The 17,748-nt window shown below is 47.9% G+C and overlaps 1 protein-coding gene across 1 annotated transcript in view; it reads left to right on the top strand.

Annotated features, from left to right (window-relative positions):
• LOC115187660 (histone-lysine N-methyltransferase SETD2) overlaps positions 1-17,748 on the top strand; it is a 47,975-nt gene that overhangs the window by 23,459 nt on the left and 6,768 nt on the right. The window contains exons 12-21 of the mRNA XM_029746629.1: positions 229-357; positions 571-1,695; positions 1,797-1,845; positions 1,992-2,292; positions 3,881-4,463; positions 4,717-4,923; positions 5,093-5,218; positions 5,552-5,700; positions 6,174-6,291; positions 17,383-17,457. Of these exons, the coding sequence (XP_029602489.1) occupies positions 229-357; positions 571-1,695; positions 1,797-1,845; positions 1,992-2,292; positions 3,881-4,463; positions 4,717-4,923; positions 5,093-5,218; positions 5,552-5,700; positions 6,174-6,291; positions 17,383-17,457 (2,862 nt within the window). The remainder of the gene's footprint in view (positions 1-228; positions 358-570; positions 1,696-1,796; positions 1,846-1,991; positions 2,293-3,880; positions 4,464-4,716; positions 4,924-5,092; positions 5,219-5,551; positions 5,701-6,173; positions 6,292-17,382; positions 17,458-17,748) is intronic.

Genomic DNA, 17,748 nt, shown 5'->3' with positions numbered 1-17,748 from the left:
TGGGGATGTCTGTGTACTGTATTATTGTGCTGGGTGTATTGTATTGAGGGTGTATTGTATTGGGGATGTCTGTACTGTGTTATTATGTGCTGGGTGTATTGTATTGAGGGTGTATTGTATTGTGGATGTCTGTACTGTGTTATTATGTGGAGGGTGTTAAGATTATTATTTGTCTCAGGAGAAGGGTTTCTCTACCATAATGTTGACTTGGTGGTTTTGTATGAACAGGATACCCAGAGCCCATCCTGTCTGAAGCAGTTCCTGGACCATCACGGTCTGTCTCTACTGTGGATCTTCATGGTGGAGCTCTCTGAAGCCAAGGGCAACAGTGTCAACAACATCAAACTGCAGTTTCAGGTGACAATTAAATCTGTTCCGGGTCAAAAAAATAAAAATTTAACATCAGTTGCTCATCCCTCACACTTGTGATCATGACAAATATGATCACTGAATCTATATGAGAATGCACTTTAGAATAAACCAATTCAGATTGTTTTAATTCAAAGGTCCTAGGAATATCGAAACAAGGTATGTGTGTTGTAACCAACTGACTATTCCCTGTGTCTCCAGATCATGAAGACCCTGTCAGTGCTGCCTATCTCCACTAAGAACATGTTGGAGGAGAGTCATGTCCTGAGCCTCATCCAGCGCTGGGCCCAAACACACACACACTCCCTCCCCCAGCCCCCTGGGGCCGAACAGGACGGCTACTCCAGTGAGAACACGTCCCGCGCCCAGACCCCTCTCAACACTCCCGACGGCTCCTCTGCCTCCGTCGCCAAACTGGGCCCTGAGTTGGACAGCGACACTCCCAAACGGGCCGTTTACCGTCGCCTCAAGATCAGCGAGAACAGCCTGGACAGCGCCATGTCGGACGCCAGCAAGGCCTCGGACGGTAAGGAGGAGGAAGAGGAGGATGAAGAGGAGATGGAGGACGAGGAGGTCTCACGACCTGAGCCTCCAGTGGAGAGCAGCAAACAGTCCAAGACAGAGCTGGTGGTTGAGGCTCAGACTCCCACAACGGAGGAGCCGACAGAAGAGCCAGTCACAGAGCTGAAGGAGACACCAGAGGAGGTGGTGGAGACCATGGAGATCACAGAACTCGAAGCTGAGAGCCAAGACGTTAAAGATCAGGAGGAGGTGGATGAGAAGGGCGGTGACGAGGAGGTGAAAGAGGAGGGGAGTGAGGGACAGAAGGAGAGCGGAGAGGAGGAGCAGCAGCAGGCAAGTCAGTCAGTGGAGGAGAGGGAGGTTGTGGCAGGAGAGCAGGCCAACGTGGAGATCCAGGAATCATCACACATTCAGCCAGTTCAGACGGAAGTTACTGAGACCCCTTCAGAGGAGCAGCCTGCTGAGGAGAAGGAAGAGGAGACCACCACAGCAGAGACTGGGACTGAAGATACAGAAAAGGCTCCAGGCAGCCAGGAACATCCAGGCCAAGTGGCCCCCGAGGGTCCCCCGGAGGTGGCCCCTGGCACTGAGGACGCTACCCAGGTAGTGGCCCCTGCCTCTGAGGCCCCTCCACCTCCCTCTCCGGTGGTCCCCGTGGAGCCTGCGGCGGTGGGGACGCCCTCGCAGGATGAGGAGGAGGGTGTGTCTGATGTAGAGAGCGAGAGGAGCCAGGAAGCCCTGCTCAGTGCTGTGGATATAGGAGACATGGCTGCTAGGCTGCTGGACAGCTGGAAGGACCTGAAGGCAAGGACACAAACAAACACTGATTTAACACACACTGATAAATAAATAAACACACTGAGTTTCTTGTTATTTACATGTGTGGCGTGTGACTCATCCTTCAGGAGGTGTACAGGATCCCCAAGAAGAGCCAGGTGGAGAAGGAGATACATGGTAGGTCTCTGTCTCTGTCCCTCTCGTGCTCTTTCTCTCACTGGGTCTGTGTCCACACCTGTTACAGTCTAACATTTTATTTCCAACCGTGCTGACAGCCTACCATTGGTGAGGCTTTAACCGGTTTGATTATTCCATGTATACAGATCGTAGTCGAGACCGAGACGCTGCCCCGGCTCGCACCCCCTCCGGCAGCCGGGAACGGGAGCGGGACAAGGAGAGGGACAGGGAACGAGATCGAGAAAGAGAGCGGGACAGGGAGCGGGACCGGGAGCGTGACAGAGAAAGGGACAGGGATTGGGAGAGAGACCGGGACAGAGACAGAGACAGAGACTGGGACAGAGACTCTGAGAAGACACCCCGCAGCACAGAGAGACGGAGGAGACGTGCCTCCACCTCCCCACCACCCTCAGCATACGAGAGGAGCAGCAGGCGACATGAGGACCGGTAGGACTGGCTGGAACACCAACATGCTCATATAGACTGACTAGCTATGGATGATCACGTCCTTTGACTGTATGACTGAATGACTTTCTGAATCATTCTACAATACTTCAATGGTTTTAGAAACAAAACTCTTGATGACTTTAGGCTCCTTTTCAAATTGTACCCTTTTCCCAAAAGTAGTGTACTGAATAGGGTCCCATAGGGCTCTGGGTAAAAGTAGTGTACTGAATAGGGTTCCATAGGGCTCTGGGTAAAAGTAGTGTACTGAATAGGGTTCCATAGGGCTCTGGGTAAAAGTAGTGTACTGAATAGGGTCCCATAGGGCTCTGGGTAAAAGTAGTGTACTGAATACTGGATATTATAGGTGAATGCACCAATTTGTAAGTCGCTCTGCTAAATGACTTAAATGTAAATGTAATGAATAGGGTCCCATAGGGCTCTGGTCAAAAGTAGTGTACTGAATAGGGTCCCATAGGGCTCTGGTCAAAAGTAGTGTACTGAATAGGGTCCCATAGGGCTCTGGTCAAAAGTAGTGTACTGAATAGGGTCCCATAGGGCTCTGGTTAAAATTAGTGCACTATATTGTTGACTTGTAGAAATGTCTGTTGTGTTGATCTCTGTTGACAGTAGTCTTGACTGTGTTTCTAGATTTGACCTGTTGATCTCTGTAGACCGTAGTCTTGACTGTGTTTCTAGGTTTGACCTGTTGATCTCTGTAGACAGTAGTATTGACTGTGTGTTTCTAGGTTTGACCTGTTGATCTCTGTAGACAGTAGTATTGACTGTGTTTCTAGATTTGACCTGTTGATCTCTGTAGACCGTAGTCTTGACTGTGTTTCTAGGTTTGACCTGTTGATCTCTGTAGACAGTAGTATTGACTGTGTGTTTCTAGGTTTGACCTGTTGATCTCTGTAGACAGTAGTATTGACTGTGTTTCTAGATTTGACCTGTTGATCTCTGTAGACCGTAGTCTTGACTGTGTTTCTAGGTTTGACCTGTTGATCTCTGTAGACAGTAGTATTGACTGTGTGTTTCTAGGTTTGACCTGTTGATCTCTGTAGACAGTAGTATTGACTGTGTTTCTAGATTTGACCTGTTGATCTCTGTAGACCGTAGTCTTGACTGTGTTTCTAGGTTTGACCTGTTGATCTCTGTAGACAGTAGTATTGACTGTGTGTGTTTCTAGGTTTGACCTGTTGATCTCTGTAGACAGTAGTATTGACTGTGTGTGTTTCTAGGTTTGACCTGTTGATCTCTGTAGACAGTAGTATTGACTGTGTGTGTTTCTAGGTTTGACCTGTTGATCTCTGTAGACAGTAGTATTGACTGTGTGTGTTTCTAGGTTTGACCTGTTGATCTCTGTAGACAGTAGTATTGACTGTGTTTCTAGGTTTGACCTGTTGATCTCTGTAGACAGTAGTATTGACTGTGTGTTTCTAGGTTTGACCTGTTGATCTCTGTAGACAGTAGTATTGACTGTGTTTCTAGGTTTGACCTGTTGATCTCTGTAGACAGTAGTATTGACTGTGTGTTTCTAGGTTTGACCTGTTGATCTCTGTAGACAGTAGTATTGACTGTGTGTTTCTAGGTTTGACCTGGCTAACAGCAGTAAGAAGACCCGTTCCATCACCAAGGAACGCACCAAGCTGTCCACAGAGGAGCGCAGGAAGCTGTTTGAACAGGAGGTGGCCCAGCGCGAGGTCCAGAAACAACAACAACAGTTACAACAACATCAACAACAACAGCGGCAGCAGCAGCTCCAGACTCTAGCCTACGATGCAGCCCTGACCTACACTACCAGCCCAGCTGGCTTCATCCACTACCCCCCCGGCTACCCCCTCCAGACCTACGTGGACCCCGTCAACCCCAACGCAGGCAAGGTGCTGCTGCCTACCCCTCCCGTGGAGCCCCTGGTCCCAGCCACCCTGGTCTTGGAGCAGACCCCTCCCCAGGCTCTGATCACCGAGCTGGGCATGACCTCTCCCTCCTCTACCTCCCAGCCCCCTCCAGTCTCCAACCTCTCCAGCATCTCCCAACACATCCACCAACCCACTACGCCTCTGGAGCTCCACCACGGCACCGCCCAGCAGTATGCCCAGCAGCCCAGCGTGGCAGGCCAGGACCCGGGTGTAGGCGTCCTGTCAGTGCCTGCTGTGTCTGCGCCTCCTCAGGTGGTTTACTTTTCTATTCCTCATCATTTTAATGGATTTTTATTTCATTGTAAAGTGACTTTCGATGTTTTGAAAAGCGCTGGAAATAACATTATTATTCAGGGCTCCAGAGTGCTACCATTTGGTCTCGTTTTACAACCCTTTGACTTGGCTGTGAAAGTAAACATTTTTAATTGGCCGCATCAGTGCAAGTTGCAAATTCCATCTGGTCCCCTAACTCCAAACGTCCTATATTTGTTTGTAATTGTTGTAGGTGTCGGCGGGCCAGGGGAGTTACACCACACTGTGGGACCCTACCACCCAGCAGGCGGTGACAGTACAGACCCAGGTAGCACCACAGTACCAGGTTGTCCCAGCACCACCTCCCACCCAGACAGCCATCTACTACCAGGGTCAGCCCTGTCAGACCATCTACAGTATCCCCACTGCCTATCCACAGGCTAACACGCCTGTCCTGCAGGTAGGCACACACACTGCCCAGTGTCCTGAACAGTCAACACATATCGCCCTTCGTTGATAGAGGCTTTCAAGCAACGCATGAAAAAAGACCTGTTTCATGACTAGATCAGAAGGTTTCTCTCTGAGTATCTGTGTGATCTCTGTGTGTCTGTCAACCCTGTTCTGGCCAGGCCTACGCTGATCCGGCTGCCAACTACCTCCACGGTCAGCAGGTGTACACAGGTCATCAGCAAGGAGTGGTGGTTCAGCAGGGGGGTACGGTCACTACCATCGTCACCTCACAGACTGTCCAGCAGGTAAGGCCTCCAGCCAGACCCAGACGCATTAATCCTTGTCCGTATTTGTCTGTTAAAACATCACACAAAGTCAATGACTTTCAGACTAGTTGCAGACTCACAAAGGTCGACATGTTGCTCATCCTCTCTGTTGTCCATCATCTGTCTGCGGATGTCTGGCCGTACCCTTCTCCAAGCTACCACAAGGGGGAGGCAGTGTACCAACGTGATAGTAGTCTTGTCCAGCAGTTTCATACTATGTTTTCTATCATGATGAAGGCCTCATAAACAGTTGTTTTCTAACCACTAGAGGAGACTTCCTGTCTTTTCACCTGCCTCTTTTCCTCTGTCCAGGAGATGCCCAACGCTCTCTTAGTCCCCAACAGTATGATAGACCTGCCCCCTCCCTCTCCTCCCAAACCCAAAACCATCGTCCTGCCCCCCAGCTGGAAGGTAGCACGGGACGGAGAAGGAAAGATCTACTATTATCACGTCATCACCAGGTAGGCTGCCGGTCTCTGCCGGTCTCTGCTGGTCTCTCTCTGTCTGACTGCCTGTCTCTGCCGGTCTCTCTCTGTCTGACTGCCTGTCTCTGCCGGTCTCTCTCAGTCTGACTGCCTGTCTCTCTGTCTGACTGCCTGTCTCTGCCGGTCTCTCTCTGTCTGACTGCCTGTCTCTGCCGGTCTTTCTCTGTCTGACTGCCTGTCTCTGCCGGTCTCTCTCAGTCTGACTGCCTGTCTCTCTCAGTCTGACTGCCTGTCTGCCGGTCTTTCTCTGTCTGACTGCCTGTCTCTGCCGGTCTCTCTCTGTCTGCCTGCCTGTGTCTGTCTGTCTCGTACTGTCTGCTTTTGTGACTGTGTGTATCTGTCAGCTTGTCGGTCTGACTGCACATGTCTGACTAACTCTGTGTGTCTGGCTGCGTTTGTCTGCCTGGAATTGTGTGTCTTACTGTGTATCTAACCCCACCCTCCTACAGGCAGACTCAGTGGGATCCTCCCAGCAGCTGGGACGGGGCCAGTGAAGACTCTCACAGCTTAGACCACGAGGCTGAGATGGACCTGGGGACGCCCACCTATGACGAGAACCCCTCCAAGGTGACCTTTAACCCTGAAAACACACAGGCCAAGGCCTTTCAAATGCATACTTCCTTCCTTGATATAATCACTATCTAGGTTTCCATCCAATTGGTGACAGATTCCATCCAATTGGTGACGAGTATTCTAAAATCTGCATAAAAACCATAGTGTATTTTCCCTCCAGAGATGTTTCCATCAAATTGACTTGTTGCAGATGAAAGGCTGTGTGTGATGACATAGTGCACATGAACTACTTTTTGCGGTTTAAATTCAAGTTAAATGGGTTTCCGTCGCATTTTCAACTCTACTCAGGGTTTTCTCTGGATATTTATTGGAAAGGAGCATCAAGCTCATCACCTTGTTCTTTCACCACCCTGTGAAGTTCATCATTTATTTCATCTGTAGCCTATTAAACTGCAGGCCTTCCTGACCAGTCGTAGTGGGAGGACCACACATGTCATCGCGTGACTCAAGTTTACTTCCATATGATGGTTATTTTATCAATATTTGAGCATAAAAGCGTTTCTGATGACATTTCTCACAATTCATTTTACAGACACAAAAAGATCTCACCTTGTCTAGAGTATTTTGTTTTGTCGACACATTTACCGTGTTCTGTTTCCATCAGGCCTGTCATGACAAAAAAAAAATATCCGACAAGTACTTTACTCGTATAAGAAGGTTGGATGGAAACGTGGACACTGATCTGTATGTTAGTTGATAGATGAAAACATGGCTTCCTTCCGTCTCATTACTTTCACCAATCTGACTGGTAGATCAGTGATTTTCTTCAAGGACGGAAAGGTTATTAAGGTATTTGAATATGGCCCAAATCTCATGACTCATGGTTGAATCAGATTCACACAGGACTCTAGTCAAATGTAGTGCACTGTCCATGGACTAGGGTGTAATTTGTCCACGGGACTATGGTCATACATGGTCAGTAGAGTTCCATACAGTCTTTAGGTTGGAGCCCCTAGTGGTGTGAGTCTAAGAGTACAAACCCTGCTATAATATCCATTATATTGCCTTGTGGTTTTTGGACGCAAGAGTTTTTCTAAAAGATGATGGTGTGAAAACAGATCTACTCGAACTCATCTGTGCAAAAGCAAAATATTTGAGCTTGGTTTGCTTCCCAGAATGTTTGTGCTTGGTTTGCTTCCCAGAATGTTTGAGCTTGGTTTGCTTCCCAGAATGTTTGAGCTTGGTTTGCTTCCCAGAATGTTTGAGCTTGGTTTGCTTCCCAGAATGTTTGTGCTTGGTTTGCTTCCCAGAATGTTTGTGCTTGGTTTGCTTCCCAGAATGTTTGAGCTTGGTTTGCTTCCCAGAATGTTTGTGCTTGCGTGTGGAACATGATGATGATGGTGTTCCTCCCCTTGGTTAATTGAAGCTGTTGCTAAAGGATTATTTTCAGCTGTGGTTCCTCTCCTGGGAGAGAGAATCACCCCCCTGAAGGGCCTCTAGTCTAGTGTCAGACAGGGGCTACATCCTCAAATGGCACCCTATTCCCTACATAGTGCACCACTACCTTATGCGTCCTGGTCTAAAGTAGTGCACTACATAGGGGCGAGGGTTCCATTTGCGATGCAGACAGACACTATAACGCTAGCTGTAGATACAGTGGATCACATCTTAAGAGCTTCATCAACATCTGAAGGTAAGGGTGAGCTAGGTTTAGGAGCTGTTAGATCAACCCACATCTTCATCAACATCTGAAGGTAAGGGTGAGCTAGGTTTAGGAGCTGTTAGATCAACCCACATCTTCATCAACATCTGAAGGTAAGGGTGAGCTAGGTTTAGGAGCTGTTAAATCAACCCACATCTTCATCAACATCTGAAGGTAAGGGTGAGCTAGGTTTAGGAGCTGTTAAATCAACCCACATCTTCATCAACATCTGAAGGTAAGGGTGAGCTAGGTTTAGGAGCTGTTAAATCAACCCACATCTTCATCAACATCTGAAGGTAAGGGTGAGCTAGGTTTAGGAGCTGTTAAAACAACCCACATCTTCATCAACATCTGAAGGTAAGGGTGAGCTAGGTTTAGGAGCTGTTAAATCAACCCACATCTTCATCAACATCTGAAGGTAAGGGTGAGCTAGGTTTAGGAGCTGTTAAATCAACACACATCTTCATCAACATCTGAAGGTAAGGGTGAGCTAGGTTTAGGAGCTGTTAAATCAACACACATCTTCATCAACATCTGAAGGTAAGGGTGAGCTAGGTTTAGGAGCTGTTAAATCAACCCACATCTTCATCAACATCTGAAGGTAAGGGTGAGCTAGGTTTAGGAGCTGTTAGATCAACCCACATCTTCATCAACATCTGAAGGTAAGGGTGAGCTAGGTTTAGGAGCTGTTAAATCAACCCACATCTTCATCAACATCTGAAGGTAAGGGTGAGCTAGGTTTAGGAGCTGTTAGATCAACCCACATCTTCATCAACATCTGAAGGTAAGGGTGAGCTAGGTTTAGGAGCTGTTAGATCAACCCACATCTTCATCAACATCTGAAGGTAAGGGTGAGCTAGGTTTAGGAACTGTTAAATCAACCCACATCTTCATCAACATCTGAAGGTAAGGGTGAGCTAGGTTTAGGAGCTGTTAAATCAACCCACATCTTCATCAACATCTGAAGGTAAGGGTGAGCTAGGTTTAGGAGCTGTTAAATCAACCCACATCTTCATCAACATCTGAAGGTAAGGGTGAGCTAGGTTTAGGAGCTGTTAAAACAACCCACATCTTCATCAACATCTGAAGGTAAGGGTGAGCTAGGTTTAGGAGCTGTTAAATCAACCCACATCTTCATCAACATCTGAAGGTAAGGGTGAGCTAGGTTTAGGAGCTGTTAAATCAACACACATCTTCATCAACATCTGAAGGTAAGGGTGAGCTAGGTTTAGGAGCTGTTAAATCAACACACATCTTCATCAACATCTGAAGGTAAGGGTGAGCTAGGTTTAGGAGCTGTTAAATCAACCCACATCTTCATCAACATCTGAAGGTAAGGGTGAGCTAGGTTTAGGAGCTGTTAGATCAACACACATCTTCATCAACATCTGAAGGTAAGGGTGAGCTAGGTTTAGGAGCTGTTAGATCAACCCACATCTTCATCAACATCTGAAGGTAAGGGTGAGCTAGGTTTAGGAGCTGTTAAATCAACCCACATCTTCATCAACATCTGAAGGTAAGGGTGAGCTAGGTTTAGGAGCTGTTAAATCAACCCACATCTTCATTAACATCTGAAGGTAAGGGTGAGCTAGGTTTAGGAGCTGTTAGATCAACCCACATCTTCATCAACATCTGAAGGTAAGGGTGAGCTAGGTTTAGGAGCTGTTAAATCAACCCACATCTTCATCAACATCTGAAGGTAAGGGTGAGCTAGGTTTAGGAGCTGTTAAATCAACCCACATCTTCATCAACATCTGAAGGTAAGGGTGAGCTAGGTTTAGGAGCTGTTAAATCAACCCACATCTTCATCAACATCTGAAGGTAAGGGTGAGCTAGGTTTAGGAGCTGTTAAATCAACACACATCTTCATCAACATCTGAAGGTAAGGGTGAGCTAGGTTTAGGAGCTGTTAAATCAACCCACATCTTCATCAACATCTGAAGGTAAGGGTGAGCTAGGTTTAGGAGCTGTTAAATCAACACACATCTTCATCAACATCTGAAGGTAAGGGTGAGCTAGGTTTAGGAGCTGTTAGATCAACCCACATCTTCATCAACATCTGAAGGTAAGGGTGAGCTAGGTTTAGGAGCTGTTAAATCAACACACATCTTCATCAACATCTGAAGGTAAGGGTGAGCTAGGTTTAGGAGCTGTTAAATCAACCCACATCTTCATCAACATCTGAAGGTAAGGGTGAGCTAGGTTTAGGAGCTGTTAAATCAACCCACATCTTCATCAACATCTGAAGGTAAGGGTGAGCTAGGTTTAGGAGCTGTTAAATCAACCCACATCTTCATCAACATCTGAAGGTAAGGGTGAGCTAGGTTTAGGAGCTGTTAAATCAACCCACATCTTCATCAACATCTGAAGGTAAGGGTGAGCTAGGTTTAGGAGCTGTTAAATCAACACACATCTTCATCAACATCTGAAGGTAAGGGTGAGCTAGGTTTAGGAGCTGTTAAATCAACCCACATCTTCATCAACATCTGAAGGTAAGGGTGAGCTAGGTTTAGGAGCTGTTAAATCAACACACATCTTCATCAACATCTGAAGGTAAGGGTGAGCTAGGTTTAGGAGCTGTTAGATCAACCCACATCTTCATCAACATCTGAAGGTAAGGGTGAGCTAGGTTTAGGAGCTGTTAAATCAACACACATCTTCATCAACATCTGAAGGTAAGGGTGAGCTAGGTTTAGGAGCTGTTAAATCAACCCACATCTTCATCAACATCTGAAGGTAAGGGTGAGCTAGGTTTAGGAGCTGTTAAATCAACCCACATCTTCATCAACATCTGAAGGTAAGGGTGAGCTAGGTTTAGGAGCTGTTAGATCAGATGTTGATGAAGATGTGTGTTGATCTAACAGCTCCTAAACCTAGCTCACCCTTACCTTCAGATGTTGATGAAGATGTGTGTTGAAGGTAAGGGTGAGCTAGGTTTAGGAGCTGTTAGATCCATATCATTCCTGCTCCCCTCTGCATGCATTATTTGGTGTTTTACGTTGTACACAAAGGATATTTTTTTCCGAATTCTGCATGTGGAGTCTCAATTTGGTATTCGTCCCATTTTGTGAATTCTTGGCTGGTGAGCGGACCTCAGACCTCACAACCATAATGAGCAATGGTTTGATTCAAGTATTTTTTTTTAGCCAGATCCTAATTTGTAGGTCAAATTTGATATTCCTTTTGATGGCATAGAAGGCCCTTCTTGCCTTGTCTCTCAGATCGTTCACAGCTTTGTGGAAGTTACCCGTGGTGCTGATGTTTAGGCCGAGGTATGTATAGTTGTTTTGTGTGCTCTAGCGCAACGGTGTCTAGATGGAATTTGTATTTGTGGTCCTGGTGACTGGACCTTTTTTGGAACACCATTATTTTTGTCTTACTGAGATTTACTGTCAGGGCCCAGGTCTGACAGTATCTGTGCAGAAGATCTAGGTGCTGCTGTAGGCCCTCCTTGGTTGGGGACAGAAGGACCAGATCATCAGCAAACAGACGTTTGACTTCAGATTCTAGTAGGGTCAGCCCGGGTGCTGCAGATTGTTCTAGTGCCCTCGCCATTCGTTGATGTATATGTTGAAGAGGGTGGGGCTTAAGCTGCATCCCTGTCTCAGCCCCCGGCCCTGTGGAAAGAAATGTGCGTTTTGCCAATTTTATCACACTCGTTGTTTTGTGTACATAGATTTTATAATGTCGTATGTTTTTCCCCCAGCACCACTTTCCATCAATTTGTATTGTAGACCCTCATGCCAAATTGAGTGGAAGGCTTTTTTGAAATCAACAAAGCATGAGAAGACTGCCTTTGTTTTGGTTTGTTTGTCAATTAGGGTGTGCGGGATGAATATGTGGTCTGTCGTACGGTAATTTGGTAAAAAGCCAATATGACATTTCCTCACTACATTGTTTTCACTGAGGAAATGTACAAGTCTGCTGTTAATGATAATGCAGACGATTTTCCCAAGGTTGTTGTTGACGCTTATCAATTGGAATTTGTGGTCTGTATATTTGATCATTTAATTTAGGATACTGTCAACACCACAGGCCTTTTTGGGTTGGAGGGTTTGTATTTTGTCCTGTAGTTCTTTCAAGGTAATTGGAGAATCCAGTGGGTTCTAGTAGTCTTTAATAGTTGATTCTAAGATTTGTATTTGATCATGTATATGTTTTTGCTCTTCTTTGTTATAGAGCCAAAAAGATTGGAGAAGTGGTTTATCCACACATCTCCGTATTGGACAGATAGCTCTTCGTGTTGTTTCTTTAGTATTTTCCCAGAAGTGGTTCAGTCTATTGATTCTTCAATTACATTGAGCTGATTTCTGACGTGCTGTTCCTTCTTTTTCTGTTGTGTATTTCTGTATTGTTTTAGTGATTAACCATAGTGAAGACGTAGGCTCAGGTTTTCTGGGTCTCTATGTTTTTGGTTGGATAGATTTCTCAATTTCTTTCTTTAGGTTTTTTGCTTTCTTCATCAATCATTTGTCATTGTTGTTCATTTTCTTAGGTTGTCTTGACATTTTAGATTTGATAGGGAAGCTGAGAAAACCTAAACACTATTTCTACTGCCAAGTTTACATCTTCACTATTACGTTTTGTCCAGGAAGTTGTCTAAAAGGGATTGAATTTGTTGTTGCCTAATTGTTTTTTGGTTAGGTTTCCACACTACTTTCCTTCCATCTATAGTCTTTCTTAATATTATTCAGCTCCTTTGGCTTTGATGCTTCATGATTTGAGTATTGCTCTGTTCAAGTAGACTGTGATTTTGCTGTGATCTGATAGGGGTGTCAGTGGGCTGACTGAACGCTCTGAGAGAATGTGGGTTGAGGTCAGTGATAAAGTAGTCTACAGTACTACTGCCAAGAGATGCGCTGTAGGTGTACCTACCGTAAGAGTCCCCTCGAAGCCTACCATTGACTATGTGTATATACCCAACGTGTGACAGAGCTGCAGGAGTTGACCCGTTTTTGTTGGTTATATTGTTGTAGTTGTGCCTAGGGGGTTATATGGATGGGGGACGGAATGCTGTCACTTCCAGGTAGGTGTTGTTTGCCACAAATTAGTACATGTCCCTGGGCCTGGAAATGATTGATTTCCCCCTCCAGGATGGAGAAGCTGTCTTCATTAAAGTATGGGGATTCTAGTGGTAGCACACAGTAGGACATTTTTTTCTGTTTAGTTCATGTCCTTTTGAATTTCTAGCCAAACGTACAATGTTCCTGTTTTGATTAATTTAATAGAGTGAGTTTGGTCTGCTCTATACCAAATTAGCAAAGCCCCTGAGACCCTTCCCTGTTTCACACCTGGTATTTTGGTGGATGGGACTACCAGCTCTCTGTAACCTAGAGGGTAACCACTGGGTCCATCTCTATACCTTGTTTCTTGTAGGATGACAATGTCTGTATTTCTTTAGTGAAGTCTGGGTTCCTGCTCTTTAGGCCAAAGGCAGATGACTTCAGGCCTTGGATATTCCAGAATGAGATGGTGAAGGCTTTGTGTTCCATAAAGTGTCCAATGTTGTTAGTCGTGTGGTTTGGCCTCAGCCCAGTAAGTGTGAGCAAAGCCTGCTGAGCATCTGGTACATGCCATTGGCTTGGGCTAGTGTAAGAGTGGGGGTTGGGCCTGTTAGCCTGGGTGTATGTGTGACTTTCATGTTGAGGCCCTCTTTGTGGGAGTGGGGGGCATGGGGTGGGCAGGAGGGTCATAAGGTCTGATCTGAGGGTGCCTATATGGGGTGTAGGCATGGTTATTATGTATTTCTCTCTTGCGCTCACTCTCTCTCTATCGCTCTCTCTTTTCTGTCATTTGTTTTCCCTCTTCTTTGATCGTAATGGAAACCAGGTTTGTGGTTTCTTGGTTTAGCGTCTACGTACTGGGCCCTTTTGTCTCTGAGCGGAAATGTTTTCAGATGTGTGTCTCCAGAGAGGGAGAGACCCTTTCTTTACAATGGGATGTCTCCATCTCTCTCTTTCTTTACAATGGGATGTCTCTATTTCTCTCTTTCTTTACAATGGGATGTCTCTATTTCTCTCTTTCTTTACAATGGGATGTCTCTATTTCTCTTTCTTTACAATGGGATGTCTCCATCTCTCTCTTTCTTTACAATGGGATGTCTCCATCGCTCTCTTTCTTTACAATGGGATGTCTCTATTTCTCTCTTTCTTTACGATGGGATGTCTATTTCTCTCTTTCTTTACGATGGGATGTCTCTATTTCTCTCTTTCTTTACGATGGGATGTCTCTATTTCTCTCTTTCTTTACGATGGGATGTCTCCATCTCTCTCTTTCTTTACGATGGGATGTCTCCATCTCTCTCTTTCTTTACAATGGGATGTCTCTATTTCTCTCTTTCTTTACAATGGGATGTCTCTATTTCTCTCTTTCTTTACAATGGGATGTCTCCATCTCTCTCTTTCTTTACGATGGGATGTCTCTATCTTCTTTTTTTAGGATGGGATGTCGTTGGCCAATAAAAGCAATGAGCTCAAGGACTGTTTCCAACATGTCTTGATAGTGGTGTCTCTGTCTGTCTCTACTGGCCAGGACCTGAAATGATAACCACTGAGTTTCTGACACCACTTAAATGTTATTTTCCCTAGCTCTGTTGATCCCTGATAATAATTTGCCTTTTTGATTAGAGGGCTTTGCATCCCACCTGGAAAATAATCTATGTTAAACACTGGCTCATCAAGTGTTCTCTTGTCAGTCTGAATGCTTCTCCCTGGTACGCTCCATGGGCACACCACCCCTCAGGAAGCACGGAGGAGAGCTGTGTGTGAATCCATTGTGGTTCCTTTTGATCCTCACCACCTTGGTTTGGGGCATGGGGGAGGCATCAACTGTCTACTGCCTGTCTCTGGGGGGGGGGGGGGATCAACTGTCTACTGCCTGTCTCTGGGAGGGGGGCATCAACTGTCTACTGCCTGTCTCTGGGAGGGGGGCATCAACTGTCTACTGCCTGTCTCTGGGAGGAGGGGGGCATCAACTGTCTACTGCCTGTCTCTGGGAGGGGGGGGCATCAACTGTCTACTGCCTGTCTCTGGGAGGGGGGGGCATCAACTGTCTACTGCCTGTCTCTGGGGGGGGGGGGGCATCAACTGTCTACTGCCTGTCTCTGGGGGGGGGGGGGCATCAACTGTCTACTGCCTGTCTCTGGTGGAGGGAGGGCATCAACTGTCTACTGCCTGTCTCTGGTGGGGGCATCAACTGTCTACTGCCTGTCTCTGGGGGGGGGGGGGGGCATCAACTGTCTACTGCCTGTCTCTGGTGGAGGGAGGGCATCAACTGTCTACTGCCTGTCTCTGGTGGAGGGAGGTCATCAACTGTCTACTGCCTGTCTCTGGGAGGGCATCAACTGTCTACTGCCTGTCTCTGGTGGAGGGAGGGCATCAACTGTCTACTGCCTGTCTCTGGTGGAGGGAGGGCATCAACTGTCTACTGCCTGTCTCTGGTGGAGGGAGGGCATCAACTGTCTACTGCCTGTCTCTGGGGGGGGCATCAACTGTCTACTGCCTGTCTCTGGTGGAGGGGCATCAACTGTCTACTGCCTGTCTCTGGTGGAGGGGCATCAACTGTCTACTGCCTGTCTCTGGTGGAGGGAGGGCATCAACTGTCTACTGCCTGTCTCTGGTAGAGGGAGGGCATCAACTGTCTACTGCCTGTCTCTGGCGGAGGGAGGGCATCAACTGTCTACTGCCTGTCTCTGGCGGAGGGAGGGCATCAACCGTCTACTGCCTGTCTCTGGCGGAGGGAGGGCATCAACTGTCTACTGCCTGTCTCTGGTGGAGGGGGGGCATCAACTGTCTACTGCCTGTCTCTGGGGGGGGGGGGGGCATCAACTGTCTACTGCCTGTCTCTGGGGGGGGGGGCATCAACTGTCTACTGCCTGTCTCTGGGGGGGGGCATCAACTGTCTACTGCCTGTCTCTGGGGGGGGGGCATCAACTGTCTACTGCCTGTCTCTGGGGGGGGGCATCAACTGTCTACTGCCTGTCTCTGGGGGGGGGGCATCAACTGTCTACTGCCTGTCTCTGGGGGGGGGCATCAACTGTCTACTGCCTGTCTCTGGTGGAGGGAGGGCATCAACTGTCTACTGCCTGTCTCTGGGGGGGGGGGGGGCATCAACTGTCTACTGCCTGTCTCTGGTGGAGGGGAGGACATCAACTGTCTACTGCCTGTCTCTGGGAGGGCATCAACTGTCTACTGCCTGTCTCTGGGGGGGCACATCAACTGTCTACTGCCTGTCTCTGGTGGAGGGAGGGCATCAACTGTCTACTGCCTGTCTCTGGGAGGGAGGGCATCAACTGTCTACTGCCTGTCTCTGGGAGGGAGGGCATCAACTGTCTACTGCCTGTCTCTGGGGGGGGGGCATCAACTGTCTACTGCCTGTCTCTGGTGGAGGGAGGGCATCAACTGTCTACTGCCTGTCTCTGGTGGAGGGAGGGCATCAACTGTCTACTGCCTGTCTCTGGTGGAGGGAGGGCATCAACTGTCTACTGCCTGTCTCTGGTGGAGGGAGGGCATCAACTGTCTACTGCCTGTCTCTGGTGGAGGGTGGGCATCAACTGTCTACTGCCTGTCTCTGGTGGAGGGAGGGCATCAACTGTCTACTGCCTGTCTCTGGTGGAGGGAGGGCATCAACTGTCTACTGCCTGTCTCTGGTGGAGGGAGGGCATCAACTGTCTACTGCCTGTCTCTGGTGGAGGGAGGGCATCAACTGTCTACTGCCTGTCTCTGGTGGAGGGAGGGCATCAACTGTCTACTGCCTGTCTCTGGTGGAGGGAGGGCATCAACTGTCTACTGCCTGTCTCTGGGGGGGGGGGGCATCAACTGTCTACTGCCTGTCTCTGGTGGAGGGAGGGCATCAACTGTCTACTGCCTGTCTCTGGGGCTGAGGGAGGGAGGGCATCAACTGTCTACTGCCTGTCTCTGGGGGGGGGGCATCAACTGTCTACTGCCTGTCTCTGGGGCTGAGGGAGGGAGGGCATCAACTGTCTACTGCCTGTCTCTGTAGCTGAGGGAGGGAGGGTACTGTTAGCCGGAGAGGGAGCCCAGCCTTCATCCTGGCAGGATATCCCTGCTTTGTGTGGCTCCCTCCTTTCCTGTTGGAGGGGGCTGGTGACCAGGTGTGGCCTGCCTGCCTGCCTTCCCCACTGGCCTTGAAGTCCAGGGCCTCAGCCCAACACCTGCCATGTTTCATCCATGGCCTCCATGGTGTTGCTGATACACCCTCACTTCCTTTGATCTGGGCCTTTTAGCTCCAAGAAATGGCTGCCGCCTGCTGCTGTCTGCCACAGCTGAGAAAATGACAGTAGCTATAACCCAGACAGACTCCTAGGCGACCGTTTAGATGAATACACGGCCGAACCAAGCTAGTCAAACGAAACGTGACTGTTCTATAGACTGACATGTTCCCTGACCTCTCTCGTGTGTGTGTGTGTGTGTGTGTTTCCACAGTTCTCTACTAAGACAGCAGAGGCAGACACATCCAGTGAGCTGGCCAAGAGGAGCAAGGAGACGTTCCGGAAAGAGGTGAGTCAACGTCCATATCTGTCTTCCTGTGATTCCTCCTCTCACCTCCTCAACTACACAGGCCAACAGTATGTGGATATCTTGCTCATCGAACATCTCATTCCAAAATCATGGGCATTAATATGGAGTCCCCCCCCTTTGCTGCTATATCAGCCTCCACTCTTCTGGGAAGTCTTTCCACTAGATGTTGGAACATTCCTGCGGGGACTTGCGTCCATTCAGCCAAGAGCATTAGTGAGGTTGGGCACTGATGTTGGGTGTTTAGGCCTGGCTCACAGTCGGCGTTACAAT

Source organism: Salmo trutta, unplaced genomic scaffold, assembly GCF_901001165.1.
Source record: "Salmo trutta unplaced genomic scaffold, fSalTru1.1, whole genome shotgun sequence".
NCBI lineage: Eukaryota > Metazoa > Chordata > Actinopteri > Salmoniformes > Salmonidae > Salmo > Salmo trutta.
The sequence above is the reverse complement of the archived record's forward strand: the minus strand, read 5'-3'. Positions and strand labels throughout refer to the sequence as shown.